Genomic DNA, 22857 nt, shown 5'->3' on the forward strand with positions numbered 1-22857 from the left:
CACATTGTAGACAGATGCTTAACCGTCTGAGCCACCAATTACTTAAAGCCCTATATAAGAGTTTGATAAAAACTTCATGTAATAGTTAATCCTAGAAATGAACTAAAAGAGAAATGATTTTGTCAGAAGTTTGCTGAATTTTGGGGGGCTTCCATCGAAGCTGGGTTCTATAATAACTTTTGTTATAAAGAAATGAAACATCAGAGAGACAGAGAAACCCCCTGGATGGGGACTCCAATCCTCTCACTGCCCAGAACCAAACTCATTCTGAAGCCGGTGTGTGTGAATATTTCCCAAGTTTATCAGTTTTAGTTCATAAATAGGCGTCCATGGTATGGATTCTTTGGAAGAAAGAATGATCCAGTTCCAAGTGTTGACATTGCTTTGGTTAGTTAAGAAGCCCGGCCCTTACCTCCCTCCCCTGAGCTCTTGCAGCACTGCCCCCCACCCTCAGTGCCCACCACCATGTCCCCAAGGGAAAAGACCATGGTCCAGCTAATTGGGATGGAAAGGACTAAACATCTGCTGTGTTAATGAATGAACAAGTGATCACACAAAGGACATTGGGGTAGAAGGACAGGTGGGGCTGAGGTGTCAGGAGCCAGTCCATCTGTTCCAAATGCCGACAGGGAGATATGTCCCCTTATCTGGAAGAAGCTCCACAGCCAGGACTTCTGTTGGCATTCTTGCAATTTTTAAAGATAGGCAATAGATAAGCATCAGCATTGATTGTGTATATACCACGTGGCCAGCGCTGTGTGTTTTCCAGGCACTGACTCCAGGTGGTCCTCAAGGTATCATGAAGTCCTACATCAGGAGTGAGGAACACCAAGCCCTGGGAGGTGAAAGGCACTCATCAGCAAGGGTGGGGCCAACCTGGGGGTTTCTCTAGGGGAAGGTAGCAGTGTCTTTTGGGAGGATAAACACTTCACTCTCAAATTGCCAAGAAAACTGCCATAATTAGAGGCTTCAGTTTGTATTTCTGCCTCAGTCACATTTATTTTCTATTTAGGTGTACAGGTTTCAAAGAAAAAAAGACAGAGAACCGCTAAAGATTTGAAATTTTGGTCACGTGTCACCACAGGGGAAGTTAATTCTGATTTTTGTCTGCAATACCCAAGCACAAACTGTACTCCAGTAATAAAACACGAGCTTGGAAAAATAAGCACCTGGGGCTGAGGAAAAGTAATGTATTTGTCTCAGGGCAGGGGCTGAAACACGCAGCTAAGTGTTTCGAGGGAGAAACATGTCAATACTCTATCTTTTCACCAACCTTTGATGGATGTGCTAATCTTCGCAGGTCAGCGCAGTTCACCCTGGCAACGCACCAAAATAACTTATTTAAAAGGCAGCTGGCTTTTATAAGTGGACTGAGACATCCATTTTTAGGTTTTTGTTCCCTGAAATATATTCTCTTATCAAAACAGTATTCGCTATATGTAGTAAGAGTTCAATGACACCTTTGCTACCACCAAGGAGACTGCAGAGGTGAGCAAGTTTGGGAATCACTGTCCTTGGCTCTCAATTCTGGATGACTTTCAAGCTCTGTCGAGAAAAGCAGGTAACCAGAAGGACATCAGACACGGATTCTCATTCCTTTAGAGCAGGAGCTGGCAAGCTACCACCCACAGGCCAAACCTGGCCTGTTTTCATCAATAAAGTTTTATTGGCATGCGGTGATGCCCAGGCCTTTACTCACTATCTCTGGCTGTCTTCCTCCTGCAAGGGCAGAAATGAGGAGTTGGGACACAGACCATGCAGCCTGAAAGCCCGAACTAGGAACTCTGGCCCTTGACAGCACATGCACTCTGGTGAGCTCTGTACTCCTGGGCCAGCAGGTTTGCATCCTTCACAGCGGGGCTAGAGGACTTGGGGTGGGAGAGGACATCTGAGCCCCTGAAAGCCTTTGCCTAGCTCAGCTGGGTTAAAGAAAGAAGAAAAGAGAAACATAACGACTAGGCAGGATCTGCAAGTAAGAACTTTAATAAACTGGTCACTCTTATTGACATTCAAAACCAATAGGATGGATATGAAATTATTGTTTTATATTGAAAGAAAACCTCTCTTACAATAGGACGTGTTCTGCCCACTTCCAGGTGGCTGGCCTTATCACTACCCCCAGGGGACTTGGGTGAACATGCTAAGTTGTCGGCATTGAGCCCCCTTTCCCTGAGAAGAGCCATGGGAGAGGGGGAGAGGGTGACCGTGAAAGGCAACCAGAGGCAGAGGCAGGCAGGGGGACCCCCGGGGCGGGGCTCAGAACTTGAGCGGGATGACGGGCCAGTACTTGGGCTGCTTGCGGTCGCAGTGCTTGTCAAAGCTGAGCTGCATGGCTGTCTCCATAGCCTGGATCTTGGCGGCGCTGGCCCCGTACAGGCGCTTCATCTCAGCCTGGCGCCGCTCTCCAGGCCGCTCGGTTGGGGGCAGTGTGGAGCGGCCGCGCTTGTCGCAGTACAGGCCGTGGTCAGCATTCACGTAGTCTTTCAGGCGTGCTGCATCCAGCTGATGCTGCCGCCCTGGGAAGCAAGCAACATGCTCTGTGAGCCAGGTCGTCTCAGCTGGCCCTCACTTCCCTCTGCCTTCCCCTTTTAACTGTCAGGGCACTTGGCCCTAACCCGCTGGCTGGGAGCTTCTCAGACTCTAAGGCGTAACCCATGTGCAGTGATCACTATCTCCTTTAGGAAGAGCATCTCTCACTCACTCAGCACCCCCAAACTATCCACGTTCAGCAATGGGCCTGAAAAACAGAGGAGAAAAATGCAGCCCCTCAGGTTTCTCTGGGTCCACATGGCTGCCCACAAGCTGCCCCATAAGGCATAGCCAGTGGTACTCCCATGGGTTCAAACACTGGACCTGGCCAGCTGGGAAAGGAAACACTTCCTGCCAAGTCCAGGGCTGCAGTAGTAGTAATTCCCACCACAAGTGAGCTGGCAGGGGAAAAACAATCACCTCTGTGGAAGAGCTATGGGTTTGAGGTCATCTGGAAAAGGGTGAGTGCTAGCAGCTAGAGAACTTGAGGATGAGAAACGATCCCCACACACCTCCTCAACACAAATCACACGTGAGGAAAGGTGAACGGGTTTCAAGGCTGGCCAAAGGTAGGAAAGGCCCGAGAAAGCATGCTTCTGCAGATGGCAGGAAGGCCTCTGTGCTGCCTGCAGCAGCCCACAGGCCACCTTCCTTCTGGATGGATGGGGCTTTTCCTTCGCTCCAGGCCAGCTTAGGCTCAACTTCATGATAGTGGGTTATATGCTCTCATCTCATCTAAATGGATTCTTGTAAAGCAACACGTATTTACTCAGGTTATCCTCCCCTCTCAGTTTTTACGGTAATAAGTCCTAGTAGCATAACTTTTATTCTTATGTAAACTAGAAACAACATAAAAATGTCAACAAAACCTGAGGTCAAATTTTAGCCAACTTACAGATTTTTCTAAGTGACTGTCAAGAACAGAGAATGCACACCTTTGTAGCCACTGCTGCTACCAAGAGAAATGCTACTTAGTAAGGACTGAAGATGGTTGTAGGGAATAAAACAATGATATAAATCATTTTTTCCTTGGTTAAAAAAAAGAAAGTAGAATGAAAGCTCAGTATGGAAGGGAACACAAGAGTGAGCACAAGTGAACTGTGAGATATTTATGTGCCTATGCTATTGATGTGGCTAGGTACAGACACTCACAAATCTCATTCACTTATAAATCACATCGTGGAGCTGGAGAGGAGTTTTATAAGCTTGGAAACATTAAAAATGCATGTGGCCATTTCTGTCTTAGCGTACCTGCAGCTTCTTTTTATATAAGGAGGTAGTATGTGGATAATCCAAATGACTGTCAAGCAAAAGAAATACAATATAACTGTTACCTTATCCACAGAAAAGACAGAATTGACCTAGTGTAAAAGGCAGAACTAAACCAAAATATTGGCCTGACATGCAAATGAATGGGAGGTCAACAAGCATTTGTTTCTCATTTCTGGTCTTTCTGGCAAATCTGAAACTTCAGGATTTAAGATGTTCAATTCTCATATGGGTATACGGGTGTTTCAATTCTAACCGCCCCCTCACCTCCACCGCCACGGCCAGGGACTTCTCTTCTGAAGGCTTGGCATCTCCACCCAAACCAGGGATAGTAGAGCCCCCCTGCTGCCTGTGACAGCCTAGGACATGTTGATAGTCCTCAGGCCCTGAGGAAACAGTTTCACACGGTCCCACAGAGCCTGTGCACGTGGAGGGCAGTGGTTCCCAGACTGTGGGCCTTTCACTCTCAAGCCTGTCCTAAGACTACCATAATTCCCACTGACAGGTTTAGTGACGCAACAGATGTTGAACTTCCTGTTGAAATCAGTCTCTGAGTTTACAAGTTTTAAAAAACACTGGAACCTTCTCTGTCTTTAGTGTTGCTCTCTGCCGTAAGAATATGTGAATTTAACCTTTTTACTTCTGCATCTTTGTTTTCCTTGTAACTTACCATGACTATTATCATGATGCTTCTTTCTGCTGCCCTTCTGACAAAGACTCTCATGGACATTGTGCGTGCTAAGTCGCTTCACTTGTGTCTGATTCTTTGTGATCCTAGGGACTGTAACCCACCAGGCTCCTCTGTCCATGGGATTCTCCAGGCAAGAACACTGGAGTGGGTTGCCATTTCTTTCTCTGGGAGATCTTCCTGACCCAGGGATCAAACCCACGTCTCTTATGTCTCCTGCACTGGGAGGCGGATTCTTTACCACCAGTGTCACTTAGGAAGCCTGCATAGCGGGTAGTTGCCCTCCAACATAGATCAGAGAGACAGGAAGCAGGGCCCTAGGCACCAGCGGCCTACCTGTGGGAGTCCACCCCGGGGAGGGCACTGTGGCCTTTACTCACCCCATCTCCCCAGCCCTGGGGAGGCTGCAATGCCTGACCCAAAGCAGGTGGTCAGAAGTGGTTGTCAACAGAAAGCTCGGGCAAAGGCCATACATTATTCTTTGTAAACAACTGTCCCTTCCAGATGCTGTTGGAGAAAAATGACAACCCAGTGATAGAGAAACAGATGCTCACCTCTCAAAAGGCACTGGGCAGAGCCTCTCCCGGAGGGCCTCTGAATCTCCCTGGGGAGAGGCACTACTGAGTTGTAGTCTGATTTTGTTCCCTCACATTTGAGTTGCTTTACCTTTACTTACATACACACACCCAAGTTCTAACATTAGACTCTTAATACAGACGTGAAACCTGGTCAGCTTCAAACCAAGCACATTCAGACTGGCTGGACTGGAGGCTACAGGTGACGCATGAAAGTACTTTAGGGCACACTGACCCAGGGATCCAAGCAAACCTCAGGATCAATACTCATTTGAGGGCATCCACTTATTTTGGGTTCTATTTATTGCTTCCTCCATCCCAGTGAAGGAAAGGAATGTCAATCACTGGCCATTTTTCTTTCTGTCAAAACAAGGTGAGGGCTCAGCCAACCAGATGGCTGACAAGCAGAGGAGCTAAACATCACACTTCAGATATAACTGGCCCTTGTCATGCAGACATCAGTCATTTTTCCTGAAAACAGTTGTGGGACTCAGTGTTACTAAGCACTTTTTTCGTACAGGACATTTGCCCAAGGCAACTTGCTTTAAAACAAATCGGAGTATCTTTGTTGATTCCACCTTTAACACAGGGTTGTAGTGGGGTAAACCGCCTACAAATTTCCAGCTACCCAAAACCTCAGAAGCTCAGGGAATTTGGGGATGTAACTACAGATTGAGATGATTCTGGATTAGGGTGGATCTCAAATCCAATGAGAGTATCCTTCTGTGAGACAGAACAGGGCATATACAGACACGGGGGAAACCACGGGAAAATGGCAGCAGAGACAGCGCCCTTGTTGCCACAAGCCACTGAAAGCCAGGAGCTGCCAGGAGCTGGAGGAGGCAGGCCGTAGCTCCTTTCGAGGTGTGGCGCTGGTGACACCTTAACTTTGTCCTTCTGGCCTCCAGAACTGTGAGAGAAGAAACTTCTGTAGTTTTAAATCACACAGTTTGTGTAATTTGTTACAACAGTACTAGGAAACTAATTCCAGGGTTAACATGCACATAGAGCTAAAATAGGAAACACAGCATTAGACCATCAGGGAGAAACTCTACTCGACTCCATCTGGGTTCAGGCTATATAACCTTGATATTTTCACCTCAATCTACACATTCACATGATGCTACAAATGTAGACTTCAAGTCTATAAAGGAAAAAAAAAACTATCATGGGAAGTGACTTGGACTTCAGAGACCCTGACATAGCAGGAAAACATTTATTCAGTATTCCACAGATAATTAGCCCAAAGGCAGAACATTTTGGAGGACAAAGCATTAAGACAAAGAGTGTTAAAGAATGTGATTTCCCCCCATTTTTCTAGGATTAGCATGTCTGGTTATATTCTTTGCTGTGTTGCCAGGATTAATGACCTCAGCAGAACTGAGCGAAAGCACAGACTTGATTTATATCACTAATGCCTTGTTTCTGGCTCATCAGCAACACACCCAGAACACAGGTGCTTGCCAAGAGCTGGAGCCGTTTCTGATGGGTCTTCTCCCCTCCTCAGCCTGCATCCCTGACTCCATGACAAATGCAGTCCCCAAGTCCATGGGCAATCTCCATGTTTACTTTTAGAATAAGAGTCTCATGCTCTACCAACTGAGCTAGCCGGGCAGCTTACTTTTAGAATGAAAGTGCATTTCCAGCCCTCCCTTCCATTTTTCTAGGGCCATTCACACATGTCCTCTCACAAACTTGTTGATGCCCATCTGAACATCTGGACTAGATGAGACACACACACGGTGGAACTGTGCTCCACCAGCATGCTCCTACACTTGAACCTCACTGACGAAACCAGGATGGCTCACTAGACACCGGGCCGTAGACTTCGCTATATCCTCCAGGTTTTCCAGGGAGGATGGGCTGGGGTTCCAGCAGACTGACTGAAGGCTCACTAGGAAGCCTAGAGTCTACACCTTCCTGCTCGGGGAAGGCGGTGGGGAGCGGGTGTGGGTACCAAAGAGTGGAGCAGACACGCCCATCACACGCACACGAACCACATCTGGGCCCTTCGGTAAGAACAGTGCTTTGAGTGCTGCACAGGCATGCACTGACCCCTTTCCTTTCCCTCTCACTGCACACAGATCCAGTACCTCAAAGCTGAGCGCACACTCCATTTCTCCACAATCACTTGGTGGAACTCCTCTGACAGCTGAGCCCACTGGCTCTTCCCCTCACTTGCAAAGCTACCCATGACCCGCACCCCAGACAACTCTTCTAGTATCCTTTTAAACTCGATTTTTGTCTTCTCTTCCCACACCAGTTTATGCTCTTTGAGACAATGTCCCTGTTTGCACCTGACGTCTACCCCCAAAGTATCAGACTGGTTCTCAGTGAGACAACAGTGGTGTTTGTTTCAGGGGGCCTCCTTCTTAAGTATTAGGATGAGGACCTCACAGTCTCAGTTCATTGTTATTTATGACTAAAAATGATGCCTTTATTAACCTAACAGTTATTTTCCCTAAGAAATACCTGACAACACAAGTCAACCTTTTAAAACTTCACAACCATCTAATTTCCCTTAAGTAATATTACCAGTGAAGTTTTAAATAACAGAAATAACCATTAAGGAACTGTGATATAGAACCATCAAAAGCATGCCCGTTACCCCTGCACAAGAGGAGTTCTTTATCATAGTTAATTAAAAACATTTATCATGGAAATATGTGAAATTTGAGATTCTCTAGAACAGTAATCACAAACAAGAACACGCTGTCCACGCTAAAGGATTTTATCCCAAGAAAACATTAAATAAGACTCAGATGACACTAAACTGTAAAATGTGTAAGTTCTTGTGCAGGTGAGTAATCCGGAAGAAGCTAAATCTTTCAAGTTTATCTACGTTTTCCCTTGCTAGTAATATCTGATACAATCTATGTTCTCTAAATGATTCATGTGATGGGCTGGGTTTGCCCTGATTGAATAAATAGCTTCTAGTGGCTCGAAGAGCAAAACAACTTCAACCAAATATTCACACGATGCAGGTCCCTCATGTCTTTATTCAAACATCTACCAGCTGTGTGTGTAGCCGAACCTCCGTGAGCATTTCTAGCAGAGGTAATGGATTGGAAAGCACTGTGGGCATTCCAATTACTTACATCTGAGTGCCATCATTCATGACTGCTCCGAGGAACACATATTGATCCTGTACACCACTGAAAGAGCTGCTGGAAAACCTGGCGCTGGTGAAGCCATGCCTGTTATTTTTGGAGGGGCAGCATCAGGCCCCAGCAGCTGCTTCTCAGACAGACCATGTCTTTCGTGAGAAGATTCAATTCTGACACCAAAGCCTATTCTCACCCTCACCAGACAACTCTCATGTCTCCCAGGAACCTGACAATGCTTCCAGGGCAGATGCCCTTGTCTCCTACACTCACTCAGAAACTTCTAACTCCTCACTTGGGTATAGATATTTCAGGTTTATTTTAAATTAGCAGGTCATTCAAAATGGCCTTTTATGGCTGGGGTTTGCTCCCATCCTTAATTACAACTTCTGTCACAAAAGAAGTGCTCTTTCTGGCAGGAAGAACATGGTCTTCTGCCTTGGGTAAGGACAAGAGAAATAAGCACTGGCTTCCTCATATTTTCTTTTCCAAAAGCTTGTAACAGCATTCCAAACACAAATGGACATGCTCCAATGACGACCCTCCCTCATCCGTTTATATACTTTTAAATTAGACCCATGGTTATTTCCAGTGTATTTTGAAAAAAGGTAAAATTTATTTCTGAAGATCATGGAAAGACATGTATTCTGTGTGTAATAGAAAGTAGTTTTAAAAAGACTTGTTTGGATGTACTTTCTGATATGCAAAAAAGAAGCCAACAGTTTAATCAAAAGAAGGGAAGTAAAACAACTGAATGAGTAGTGAGAACCACAGGCAGATACTAAAGGCCACGAGGCTTTACACACAGCCCACTGCTCAGTTCCTTGCACTCTGCTGCTGCTGCTAAGTCACTTCAGTCGTGTCCGACTCTGTGTGACCCCATAGACAGCAGCCCACCAGGCTCCCCCGTCCCTGGGATTCTCCAGGCAAGAACACCAGAGTGGGTTGCCATTTCCTTCTCCAGTGAATGAAAGTGAAAAGTGAAAGTGAAGTCGCTCAGTCGTGTCCGACTCTTAGCTACCCCATGGACTGCAGCCCACCAGGCTCCTCCATCCATGGGATTTTCCAGGCAAGAGTATTGGAGTTGGGTGCCATTGCCTTCTCTCCTTGCACTCAGGGGGCATCAATAAATGCTCACCCACCTGTAAGTAGGAACATACAGATCAATCAAGATGTAAATGAAATCACACATCCCCTGGTTTCTATGCCTCTGTTTACTAGAAAATTCTAAGTAAAATATATATGATTAGAATGCAATAAAAACAATATTGAGACTGCCTACCGAAGAATTGATGCTTTTGAACTGTGGTGTTGGAGAAGACTCTTTAGAGTCCCTTGGACTGCAAGGAGATCCAACCAGTCCATTCTAAAGGAGATCAGTCCTAGGTGTTTTTTGGAAGGAATGATGCTAAAGCTGAAACTCCAGTACTTTGACCACCTCGTGTGAAGAGTTGACTCATTGGAAAAGACTCTGATGCTGGGAGGGATTGGGGGCAGGAGGAAAAGGGGATGACAGAAGATGAGGTAACTGGATGGCATCACCGACTCGATGGACATGAGTTTGAGTGAACTCCGGGAGATGGTGATGGACAGGGAGGCCTGGCGTGCTGCGATTCATGGGGTCGCAAGGAGTCAGACACGACTGAGCGACTGAACTCAACTGAACTGAACTGGTTGTAATGGGCTTCCCTGGTGGTTCAGATGGTAAAGTATCAGCATACAACGCAGGAGACCTGGGTTCGATCCCTGGGTTGGGAAGATCCACTGGAGGAGGGCACGGCAACCCACTCCAGTATTCTTGCCTGGAGAATCCCCATGGACAGAGGTGCCTGGGAGGCTACAGTCCATGGGGTCACAGAGAGTCTGACACAACTGAGCAACAAAGCACACACACTGGTTGTAATAGGGAGAAAAGCATTTGTATGTCTGTTAGAGACACTTAAAATGCAAATGGGCTGGTGACTCTTAATAGTAAGGAAAGTACAAAGAACAACTTTAGTTTTTTGTGGCAAGTTACTAAGGAATTAAAAAAAGAAAATTCCTACTTTCTGACTGAAGATGTAAGACCATTATCACAATTCTCCAACCCTAGGGTAAGACAGCCACAATGAAGGATCAAACAAGAGAGGGTAAGTACCAGGCATTTTGTTGCTCTGTTTAGGTTCTCACTGGTCTCCATTCTGAAGGGAGCTTGAGATTTAAGACTTGGTGGCTTTGCAGCACCAGGGCAGTCTCTCAGTTGTGTACCAGTGAGCTGGCAACAGTACTTTAGGAACCGAATGATCTCAGGGACAAAATCTCCTTCCTAAGCTTGTGCTAGATGAATAAGCACAGAGATTGGACAGACCTTGGTTTGAATCCTAATAGCAAATTACTAGTTGGTCTCATAGAACAAGTCCAGAAACCTCCTGAGGTTTCACACGTGAGAAAAGTCCAGTTTCCTCATGTGTGAAATGGGCTTAAAGCCCTAAAGGATTGTTGTGTAGGTTAGGGAATACATACATACACACACGCATGCAAATATATTCCACCCAGTGTACTGCCTAAAATTCAGTGATAGAGGTGCTATTAGGATAAGTTTTGTTCTAGAATTTAAAAGGGGCTTCCCCAGTGGCTCAGTGGTAAAGAATCTGCCTGCTGACCCAGAAGACACTGGAGATGCAGGTTTGATCCCTGGGTGGAGAAGATCCCCTGGAGAAGAGAATGGCAACCCACTCCAGTATTCTTGCCTGAAGAATCCCATGGACAGAGGAGCCTGGCAGGCTACAGTCAGTCCATGGGCTTGCAGAGTCAGACATGACTGAGCCAGCCACTAAACCACCACCACCACTACAACAAGGATTTTTTTTTTTTAAGTCCTATATTGAAACAACTCTGGAAAACTAATGTAAGTGAGGTACCACATCACAAGTGCTTTTTCCAGGCTTAGGATTCGGTTTGACTATTACCTGGACCCAAGTAAGGGGTTAGAAGTTTGTACATGAGGGCAGGAAGACAGGCCCAGGGCGGGGCGGGCTGTACTTACGGAGCTCCTCCCGGTGCTGCTCGGTCTCCGCGAAGTACTGGCGCAGTTCATCGGTGATCACCATGTTGCTCAGGTCGCACACTATGCCGCAGTCGTCGGACTCGCTATCGTTGTCCTCTGCGAACCGGGCTGGCTTTTCTGTGCTGCGTCGTTGTGGTCCCGGCTTGCCGGGACGTGAACGCCTGCGGCAGGCATCCCCGGAAGCCGAGGGAGACTTGGAGCGGGACTTAGGACTTGTGCCACCCTTGGCGGCAGGGCTCTGGGCAAGATCAGTGGCTGGGTAGTACCACGGGGAAGTGACGACTGATTCCACCGCCTTCTGATAGGCACTCTGGTGGCTGCGCATCCACGCCATGGCTTGATGGTAATGCTGCCAGTACCTTGCATAGACTGGATGAGAGGACCAAGACTCGGAAGCCTGTGTGGATTCCGACTGCAAAACACAGAGACTGCAGGCTAGACACCACATGGGTTCAGCCTCAAAAGAAACCTTCAAACAGTCAATCAACTAACCTTTGTACTGTGTTATCTACTAAATACCTCCTCCTCATTAGGATGCCTGGGGGCCAAAGAGGATATAAGACAGGTCCACGCCCATGAGTGCACGCTTGTTCTGAAGTACTTGCACATGACGTAGGCACTGAACAATGACTGAGGTGGCAGCCCATGATAAACTAGCTGCTGCTGCTGCTAAGTTGCTTCAGTCGCGTCCGACTCTGTGCGACCCGAGACGGCAGCCCACCCAGCTCCTCTGTCCCTGGGATTCTCCAGGCAAGAACACTGGAGTGGGTTGCCACTGCCTTCTCCAATGCATGTATGCATGCTAAGTCGCTTCAGTCATGTCCGACTCTATATGACCCCATGGACAGCAGCCCACCAGGCTCCTCTGTCCACAGGATTCTCCAGGCAAAAATACTGGAGTGGGTTGCCATTTCCTTCTCCCTGATAAAACTAGGGACAGAGGCTAATAATAATCATTTTTAGATGACATGCAGGGAGCAATGAGGAGCCACTGCCTATCATCCTGGACCTTTCAACCTGCTGCAATGAAGTGACCAATTCCAAGTTAGAAATGCCTGCCAAGAAGCATGGGGATTACTGAGGATGATGTTCTCTGGTCCCTCCCTCTCTGGCCCCTAAACACCTGCGGGCCCTCAGTGCCTGGGACAGAAGCTGACTAGCCACGCATCCCATGGTGCTTTACTCATAGCTTTCTGATGTATCCCTTTGTTCTACTCCATCATGCAATGAGACACTAAGACTTTTAAAGTGAAAATGTACCTTTTTTTTTTTCCTCTCCTGAGTTAAAACGAAAAATCTTACCTTTGCCTCCATCTCTGACTGTGAAAGTCCAAACCGAGCCCCGAAACTAGAAAAGAACAAGTCCAGGGCAGACATCTGGTCAGTCCAGTGGTGTGAGGTTTGTGGCCATTTCCCCAATAGCTACCTCTTGTGATTTACTGATATGGCAGGAAACACCTCAAGGTAAAGTTTAATTTGCAGCTGCACCTTTTACAACCTATTTAAAACAGACTTAAAATTTCCCCCTCCTGTTCAAGGGTTCAGAGATGCTCAAAGTGCCAGCATGTACCAGAAGGTACCTAAGAAAAAAGTTAAACAAAAGCAATAGCCTAAAACCCATGAGAATTTAAGCATCTATGAGACGAAACCCCTAAACAATGTGATGCTGAGCAAACAGGTACTTGGGTTTTGAAACTCTGGAAATCAGATACTGAAGGAGTCCTATTTCTCCTACTTCACTTAATTATAGGGTAGAATCTGAAAACCTCCAAGCCTTAAGAAATAAACTCGACTTATTCTGTAACCTCCATCAGATGTTTTGCTATGGTTAATGTGGAAAACTGGTAAGTTAAATTGACCACATCTTTTAAGATTTAGACTAAAGAGAATGATTCACATTCTTTTTAAATATAAGCAGCTTTCAAATAGAGTATTTCCAAGAGGACTGACATGGTCTTCTGTAAATTTATCTTAAACACAGCCCACACTTCTTGTTACCTGTTCTAAATTCACACACACATAGTAAATGTAAACTGGGGGAAAGTGAACAAATGTAGTGAAAATACAAGTGTAAATGAATGTTCACATTAGTTTGAAACTATAAAGGCTTGAAACATGAGCAAGTATCTGAAAGTGTGGCTAACTGCTATGTGCTTTATAGGCTACTGAAGAAATACATTTAAACACAGTCAATACAATTAAGGAGCTAACCACCTAGAGAGGTAAAACAAACACAAGAGAAATTATAGTAGAAATCAGTGTATATTAATACTCGAGTGCTAAAGGGTAAGGTGTAGCCTTTAAGTGGCTAATTCCCTCCTGTCAGGTTTTCTATCTCCACCACTGAAATCTGAACAGTTTTCTGAGTGCCTGAAGCACATAATGACATTAAAGTGAACTTCATGTGATTCTTAATCAAATTTGTTTCAGAGATTAACAATTAGCATAGGAATTAAATTAGAAAAGCCTAGGAGACATCTGTGCATCTTGGGGAAATTAAGAGTTTTGAATCCTGACTTCTACACCTTAGAAAATACATACTGCAGCCTACCAGGCTCGTCCATCCATGGGATTTGCCAGGCAAGGGTACTGGAGAGGGTTGCCATCGCCTTCTCTGTACTTAGAACCAGATCAATGTAAATATTAATTATCTCAAACTGGGAGATCTGACAGCTTCCAATATGTAATAAATATTACTGTGATTGAACACTACTGCAGATCCCAGACAACCCTGTTTTTACTTATAATTGGGAAAGTCCAGTCTGGCTTTAGAAGCAGTAGTACCAATATTCTGCAAATACACAAAATGGCTTATGAAAGGCTACCCTCTGCAGAGCGAGAAGTCAGGCACATGTGACAGAGTAGACAACTGTTTAAGAGGTTCGAGTGTAATTCATCACGTTTGCTAGGCAGTTCAAATGTCAATGGCTGTGATTAAAAAGGGATGGGAGTGCTAATTTGAGGAGTGGTTACTTATGTATGCATTTGATTCAACAAATAATTTGACAGAAGGACTGCCATGTTCCACTGCCTCAGAAATCACTAAAGGCACTCTAGCACTTTGGCAAGAAAGCAGCCAGGACAAGGGGCTGGGATGAAGAAAGCCAGTTCCTGCACTTGGATCAGAAGTCACTCAGATTCAGCCCTGGGTGCCGACTATCAATAAAGCATTATCAATTCATTGCCAAGAGGTTGGCCTCTTTTAAGACCCAGGCCATGAAGGAAAGATGAATTTACATCCATCATGGAATACAGACAACTTTGTCGATTTTACTGATTATGCTTTCCTCATTGTCTAGCCACTGGGACACTTATAGTGCCATCTTCCAACATGTTTAGAGTCCTCAGGCTCTACGTTCAATATGCTGCTCCTTCTGTCCTTGGCTTTATTATTTTCCCTCCTCATATTCCAAAACATATGTGTCATATGCTTTTACATCTTAAGTATCTTTAAGGTTCTTAAAATCCTATAGATACTCAATTAAAAAGGGTATTGATTATATGTGGAATCTTAAAAAAAAATACAAATTAACTTATATACAAAACAGAGAGAGACCCACACAAGCTTATGGTTATCAAAGGGGAAATGGGAGGGGGGTATAAGTTACAAGTTTGGGATTAACATATACACATTACTATATATAAAACAGATAACCAACATGGACATACTGTATAGCACAGGGAACTCTACTCAATATTTTGTAATAACCTATAAAGGAAATGAATCTGAAAAAGAATATATGACTGAATCACTTTGCTGTATACCTGAAAGTAACACAACACTGTAAATCAACTATACTTCAATAAAAATAATAAGTAAAAAAGTTTTCTTTAGGTTGAAAAAATAGTTCCTGAGAATGAATGACAAATTAATCAATTCTCTCTCAAATCAAATACAATAAAGTATAGAAAAACATGTCCAAAGAAAGTAGCTTGCAGAGACCTTTGTAATTATTGTTAGCTGGCTATTTCCAGTATTACTCTTGGTATTTTATACCAGCAAATTTTTTTCTCTAAAGGGCCAAATACTCTGGGCCTGTGGGCCACATATCCTGCTACATAGCCTTCCTCTTTTTTTTTTAATTGAAAAGACCACCCAGTAACAATGTAAACAGCATTCTTAGTCATGGGCCATCACATGCCCACCTCTCCCTAATGTTAATCCATTATGATGCTGTAGAGACCCTGCCCTCAGTATGCTAAGCATCCCACCTATTCCTCGCTTTGCACTCAGTGGAAGAACTGAGATTCTCACACAGCTCAGAAGTTACCAGGCTCAGAATACGACCAGTGCAAACAAGAAAACTGATTATGACCAATAGAAATCATGGTGACCAGTTCCTAATACTGGGGACAAAGGAATCCTGTCTGTGACTAAATAAGCAAATCGGACTATTTCTTAAAGCTACACAGACCTTAAAGACTTAATTAAGAACAAAACAAAACAAAATTCTAACTCCTGGAAAAGAGGATCAATCAACAGGGCTTAGAAAGCACATGCAGTGCCCTGATTTCTGCTGGAGATCCTACAAGCTGCCCAGGCCTTGCAAGAACTCAACAAGGGACAGGAAGCAGGAGAGAGTTCCGAGTGTCTATTCCTTGGAAGAAGGAACCCATATCCTCCCCAGCTAACCGCATCTGTCAGCACCCAAAGGAAGGTGAGAACCTCCCTGAGGAATGGGCCCTGTTAACTTTTTTAAACTGGGTACTCTTTCCACACAGAGAGCTTAAGGACCTAATAAAACTGCTGGGGCTTCTGAAAAGCCAACATTAAAAGAATTCTTGACACTACCACAGTACTTTCACACATTACTACCATCTCAAAGAAAAGAAAGCTTATGGGAACAGCAGATGGGAGATGCCCTTTCAGTGGTCTTTAATTCGATCTTCCCTTCCCCACCTTCCCAGGAGTGTCTCGTACTCTTTTATGGCGCCTGGCTTCGTGGCCACTCTTCTCCTAGTGGGAGGTGGAGCTGATAGAAGAGAGAGGGTTGATGTCAGGGGAGGCTGGGACCCACAGCCCTACCAACTGGGCAGCCCTCCCCAGGGAGGACAATGGCACAATAGTCACTGCCCAGCTGAGCCCAGGCGAGCACAGAGACCCAATTCATTGTCTGTCCTCAGCCAACAGAAGAGGAAGGAAAAAAACAGCACTGAGGTCATTCACGAAACACTGCCGAGGCCCACAGGCGAAAGACAGTGCCTCTGAGTCTTGAATGATACATTTTCCCATATAGCCCTTCTTAAAAAATGCACTCATTCTTCAATGACTCGGCTTATCCTGAGAGATGTATTTAAAAATGCCTAACTATACATGAACAACAACAGACAAGAGCTTTGTGGTTTTCGATGAATAAAACGTGACTATTTCCATTGAGTCCTTGAAAATTTCCACCAAGCAGTTGAAAATTTCCACCTATAAGCAATGTGGCTTTGTTGAGAGGTAGTCACACTGTATACAATCTTTTAACTGCCTATTTAGATTCTTATAAATATAGGGTCTAGGACACCTCATAGCAACCAGATAGATGAAACACAAATTCCCTTTGAAACGATAATGGATATTCTATAACTGGATTTTCCTCTCTATCCTGCTTTCCCACTAGAATTCTGAAGATTGAATACATGAAGACTCCTCTACTTTGTGAGTTTTGCAAAGAAACACATTTAGTGTTGGTCATTAAATAAGTTATGCAGGTTTCCTATAAGGCTCTCAGTAATTTGGTTCTTGAGGCAACCATAGAATTTGGGGGATCTAATTAGGCCTTCAGTATACACTGTTTCAAGGTTGAAAAAACCGGGTCTGCTGGAGACTCCTCAAAATGAATGACTGCATGGTACAGAAATGTGAATTACAGACAGTCACATGAGATTCTACGGACTCTCTGGATATGAGGTAATAACCCTATCAAAGATGTCTCCCAATAACACACATGCTGGTAGCAACGTCCTCAACTAATATAAATGAGAAAAGGAGGTTTTTAGGGAGCAGAGCTTCTTCTTGTCACCCCTAGCTACAATCTGAGGCTGGCAAATTCATCTGGCTTGCTGCCCTCAGAGGCTCCCTCCTGCGGCTTGGCATGGTCCCTGCTCAGTGATTTGGACATCAGAGATGGCTCAAGTCTGAACGGCCTTTTCCCACCCTCAGCAGGCCAAGCTCCATTTCTGCCAGGAACAGGCCTCCTACAAGCCCATGAGCTGGGGTTCAGAAGGCCTGCCCCTCTCTGCCTCTAACAGTTCAAACTGATGGGTGAAGGAGCCCTAAACCTGAGTTTGATTTCCTTTTCATTCCCTCCATTCCAAACCCCAGTTTACTCTTCTGGTTGTTGCTAAAAGAAGCTATATCACAAAGAAGGCACAGGTGGGAGAGCAGAAAGGCTGAAAGGATAGTTAACAATTCTTCTGTTTTATACAAATCATACTGCACCCACTGAATGGCACTGTTTCGTCAGCTAGGGTGAGGGATTTGTGAATGTATTTATTCCCAAGTTCACCAATCCCCATGTCACTAACTCACCAATTCCCTGTGTGAAATACGAGGACACCCCCAAACAAAACTAACTCCTGACTCATGAACACAACAGGCAATGGAAAATTAACCAAAAAGGTCTAACCATGACTAGTTATTTGGAACCAGTCACTTGGAAATAGTTACTTGGAATGAAGTTCCAAGAGTTCAGCATCTATTTTGTGAATTCTCCAACCTCTACTCTATGCTTATTTGTTCAATTTTCTCCCTATCCTTCTCATCTCACCCTATCCTTAAATGTTGCACCCTAAAAAACAAAATAATCCTTTGCCATCTATAAAACACTTTTAGAATGAAAATTCTCTCTGGAGCTTTAGTTTATATACTTGCCTAGCACAGCAACGAATAATCAGAGTTCTGTATGCCTTACTGTGAACTTGCCTTCAGTTATGCCAATCCAGAGTTACTAGCTAACGGTCTTTGAAAATATATTTTTGTTCACAATGCCATCCCAAAGGGACTGTTACTCCTATAAACTATATTAGTATAAACTGTACTTGTAAAGGTTACAGCCTTCACCGGGTGCCCGCAGCGGGGAAGCGCACAGGGTAGAAGACCCACGGCGCCTCTCCCCGCCGCCCTCGGGTTGCCCAGAGACCGGAGGTGGCACCACGAGTCGGGTCAGCCAGACACACCACACAGGAGCCTGGGAACTCTCAAAGTAATGCCAGAAATGTGATTTGTGTTATTAATCTTCACTCTAGACTTTCAAGTAATGTTCTGACTTAAAGTGAAAAACAGCTGAATACAGAACCTAGCTTGTGAAACAACTTAAAAAAAATTCCTGGAAAAAAAAAAAATTGTTCAGAACCATCTGGTCTATACTAAGGAACTCTCAAGATTTCGGAGCTAAAAGGTACTTCGTTGGCAACTGGTTTGACTTCACTTAATTACTGAGGAAGAAAAGAGGGAAAAGACCTTCCCCACCTCCTCAGGTAAGGAGCAGAGAAGGCTGTAGGTGCCAAATATTCTCCAGATAACTTCCATCAAAGCCTCAGATCTCCCATAGAGGTCAACATGCGAGGGAAAAGAGAAAATCCCAATTTTTGGGTAGACGGGCCAATATCCTAGACATCCTTCTAAGAACGAGGCTGACCTGGGCTATCTTCTGTTCCAATACTGGGCTGGGTGGGCAAAGCGAGTTCACCTTTCAGACCTAGCTTAAAGTGTTACCTGGCACATCAGAATCGCATGGGGGCGCTTTCATAAAAATAACCAATACCTGGGCCCCACTTCGAGAGATTTGAACTTAACTGGTCTGGGATGGAGGCCCGGGCATTTTAAAGCCACCCAGTGATTCTGATGCACAGCAGAGCTGAGAGGCTCTGGAACCCGTCCCCTCTCACAATTCACCACCAGTGATTTAGGGGGTCTCATGGGCCTCTGGCCCATCTTTTGCCGCGGGATGGTGATAAATACGACAATGTGATAGCCAAGCTCTAAGCTCTCCTGGCCTCTGAGGAAGTCAAGCTCACGGGACTCTTCCTTCACTCCCCAAATGAAACCCAACCGTCCCCAGAGGGGACGCGTCACCTCAAAGGCTCGTAGCTTGCGAATCCTGGGCGGTGGGCGAGCTGAGACCTATTTCCGCTTGGAAACTGGCTGAAACTAGTGGGCGACCGTTACGGGGCTGACTAGAAGAAGGTTTCCGGCGCGGATCACGTGGCTGCGACGCGCCGGAACTCCCGCCCTCCCCGCGGTGACGTCAAATCAGCGCCACGTTCCGCACCACGCAAGGGGCGTGGCGCGGAATGGGGCTCCTCCTCTTGAGGCGGAGCGTGGGGACGGCCGTTATAGTGACCGGATCGCGGCACTCGGGTGGGATCGGGTAGTGGGCGGGGTGTACTCGTCTCTGCGCGGGTCTCGTGTCCACAACAGTTTCTTGGCGTTTAACTCTTCGCTCTTCTCTCAACGTTCTCAGCTTCGTTCTCTTGTGTTTAGTTAGCCTTTTCCTTTTTTTTTAAACGGAGCGTGGTTGTGGCCCAGGAAGAAACATCCCGACTTTGAAATAGTCATACAGAGATGCGTTTGAGTCCGATTCTAGCCTCCCTAAGCCTCAGGTTCTTGTCCCGAAAAAGTGACTAATACCAGTGCACAGTGCCTGGTATATAACAGACAAAAATTAGTGCCTATTAATTAGCATTTTTATCATCACAATAATTAGCAATATCTCTGCTGTTAGGGTCGCAAAGGATCAATAATAAACAAGCATAAATCACTGGAAATCTAAGTGGCATACCTTCCCGGGGTAATTTGGCAAAATGCAGCAAGAGCAGAGAGGGGGCATATTTTTGTACTAGAATGTTCACTTCTGAGAATTTATCCTAAAGAAAAACACACATAAACCGGATGCTCACTGCAGAATTATTTCAAAAACCGGAGATCGGAAACAAATTCCTAATAAGAGTAGATGGCTAGTTCAATTAGGCTTTATCAATGGTGTGAACGTTATTACCATGTTATTCTTTTTTTTTTTTCATGTTATTCTTATACTCTAGAAGAATCAAATACTGTGGAAGAAAAGTAACAAATCTGTATGGATGCCCACTGTGGTCAGGTATTATTCCATATCTGCACAGTCCACCGCAGCCATTTACCCTGTGTGGCTGTTGAGAGCTTGAGATGTAGTCTGTATTGAGGTGGGCTTTAAGGGTAAATTACACAGTAGCTATTGCAGAATTCGTTTGAGAAAAAGAATGGAAGATATCTCACTTTGAAATAGTGACAACATGTTAGGGAAGGACCATTTAGGTTAAATAAGAATAAATTTAATTTCACCTTTATCTTTTTACTCTATTAATGTGGCTACCAGAATATTCAGCATTCTATATGGGGCATGCAAGACATATTGCATGCATATTGCATATTACATATGTCTATGGGACAGTGTTAATCCATTTACTGGATATATGGTGGTAAACAAGACAGTTTTTTACCTCAAATTTTGAACACTCTGTTGAGTAGAGCACAGACAATAAATAACATCATTGTACACAATGGTAAGTTCTGTGCAGAAAATCTAGCTGGGTAAGGGCCAGAAAGTGTGTTTATATTGAGGGTGGTTATTTTAGACAAGATTTGTCCTCCAGAAGGTGGATGTGGGAGGAATTAAGATATCTAAGGATAGAAGGGTGGGGGGAGAGTAGGGATGTGGTGTCTCCTGGGAAAAGCCAGGTATGGATTGAGTCTGATAAATCAATTGGGTCCTGGAGGAATCTCTACCGGAGGGAAGAAACCACATCAGGAGAGGAAGGAAAGAGAGAAGGGAAGGTACCAGGGAGAAGGAGCTCAGGGGGCCCACGTCGGAAAAGCACAACGAAGCAGACCTGGAGTGGATGTGTTTCAGGTCGTGTAGTTACTGGAGTTCTATGACTTATATACAGTAGTACAGTCAGTATGTGTATATACACACTCATATGTATTCTCTCTGTCTGGATGTAAGGTGTTCAGAATTGTAAGGGAGATGCACCAGGCCAGGGACTCAAATTCCACCTACCTTGTAGGTTCAGACTCCCTGGTTTGCTACCTTGGCACACGTGGTCCAACATGGTACACCATTGCATCTTTCTTCTAGCCAGTGGGAAGGGAGAAGGTGAAGCCACTTCCATCTGAGGCAAGGGTCCCAACCTCCTCGATCTAATGACTGATGATCTGAGGTGGAGCTGATGCAATAATAATAGAAATAAAGTGCACCATAAATGTAACATACTTGAACCATCCCCAAACCATCCCCACTCTGCCCAGGTGCATGGCAAAAATGTCTTTCACAAAACCAGTCCCTGGTACTAAAAATGTTGGGGACCACTGGTAAGGTATGGTTTCCCCACCTCAACATAATTCACATTTGAGGCTGGATAATTCTGTATTCTGTGGAGAAGGCAATGGCAACCCACTCCAGTGTTCTTGCCTGGAGAATCCCAGGGACGGGGAAGCCTGGTGGGCTGCCGTCTATGGGGTTGCACAGGATCTGACATGACTGAAGTGACTTAGCAGCAGCAAATCTGTATTCTGAGAGTTCTCTTGTGTGTTGTACTTTGTTTAACAACATCACTGGCGTCTACCCATTAGATGCCAGTACATACCTCCTCCCACCCCACCAGTTTTGACAGAAAATGTCCCCAGACATGCCAAATGTCCCCTAGGGGCAAAGTGACAGCATCTCCCCAGTTGAGAATCACTGCTTTAACTACTACTCTGTTTCCCACACTTCTGCTCCAATCCCACTAATGGCCAGAAGGTCATCACTCAGCCATCCTAGAGGTAAAGGAGTCTTGGCACTGTCTGCTGGCCAGGTAGCCAGCTAAAAGTGAGATCAAGAAGGTGAGAAGATAGCTTGATTCTCCTACACACTGGTTGCTACAGGGAGTGGAAATTGCACAGCTGACTGAGGAGGTGGCCCTGTTTTTATCATCATCCAGAGTTTTCATTATTATTCATTGTCATTCACATGCATGAAAATATCCATGGCGAGGACAACTAAACGCTTAAAAAGTAACAATCCGTTTTGGAAAGACGGTGATTGTTACTCCAAACATCTAACCTTGCAGAGAAACTGGCTTCTGAGGGTTGGATTTTTTAAAAACTTGTCTTTTGGCGCCATCTGGTGGAAATAAATCCTAGCAGTCCTCACTTTAGTGCCTGATATTTTTACCTTGTCTTTTGGCGCCATCTCGTGGGAAAAAATCCTATAATTCCTCATCCTCGTGCTGATATTTTTTTACCTGTCTTTGGCGCCATCTGGTGGAAATAAATCCGACCATTCGTCACCCTCTTGCCTGATACTTTCTTTCATTAGCCTCAGGCCTAAAACTCAAATTATAAATAAGCCTTAACTGGATTTTAGCAAAGCTTTAACGGGTCTTTCAAGAGGAGGGACTCATCAAAGCAGAGTTTCTGACCCTTGGCGCGATTGACCTCCGAGGCTCCTGAGCATTGTAAGATTTTTAGCAGCATTCTTCTGAATGGTCAGAAGTAGGGTCAAGATGGCTGGGCCTATATTTGCCCACACTGAACAGTCAGTAGACTTGAGCCCCCAGAAAGGTGCATGGCACTGGATGAGGTGGCTCTCGGCCACTGGGACAAGTCCTTTATCAAAGGGAGATTGGGCCATGTGGTGT

General features: G+C 45.1%; 1 protein-coding gene across 1 annotated transcript; it reads right to left on the reverse strand.

Annotated features, from left to right (window-relative positions):
* Positions 1-1960: 1960 nt before the first annotated feature.
* GEMIN8 (gem nuclear organelle associated protein 8) lies at positions 1961-19420 on the reverse strand. Its single transcript, XM_027534270.1, has 4 exons — positions 19274-19420; positions 12514-12559; positions 11191-11623; positions 1961-2516 (listed from the first exon to the last, which is right to left on the reverse strand). Exons 2-4 carry the CDS (start codon positions 12523-12525, stop codon positions 2257-2259), a joined length of 705 nt encoding a protein of 234 aa, XP_027390071.1. The 5' UTR covers positions 12526-12559; positions 19274-19420; the 3' UTR covers positions 1961-2256.
* Positions 19421-22857: the final 3437 nt, after the last annotated feature.

The sequence above is a fragment of the Bos indicus x Bos taurus genome, chromosome X (assembly GCF_003369695.1).
Source record: "Bos indicus x Bos taurus breed Angus x Brahman F1 hybrid chromosome X, Bos_hybrid_MaternalHap_v2.0, whole genome shotgun sequence".
Taxonomy (NCBI): Eukaryota; Metazoa; Chordata; class Mammalia; order Artiodactyla; family Bovidae; genus Bos; species Bos indicus x Bos taurus.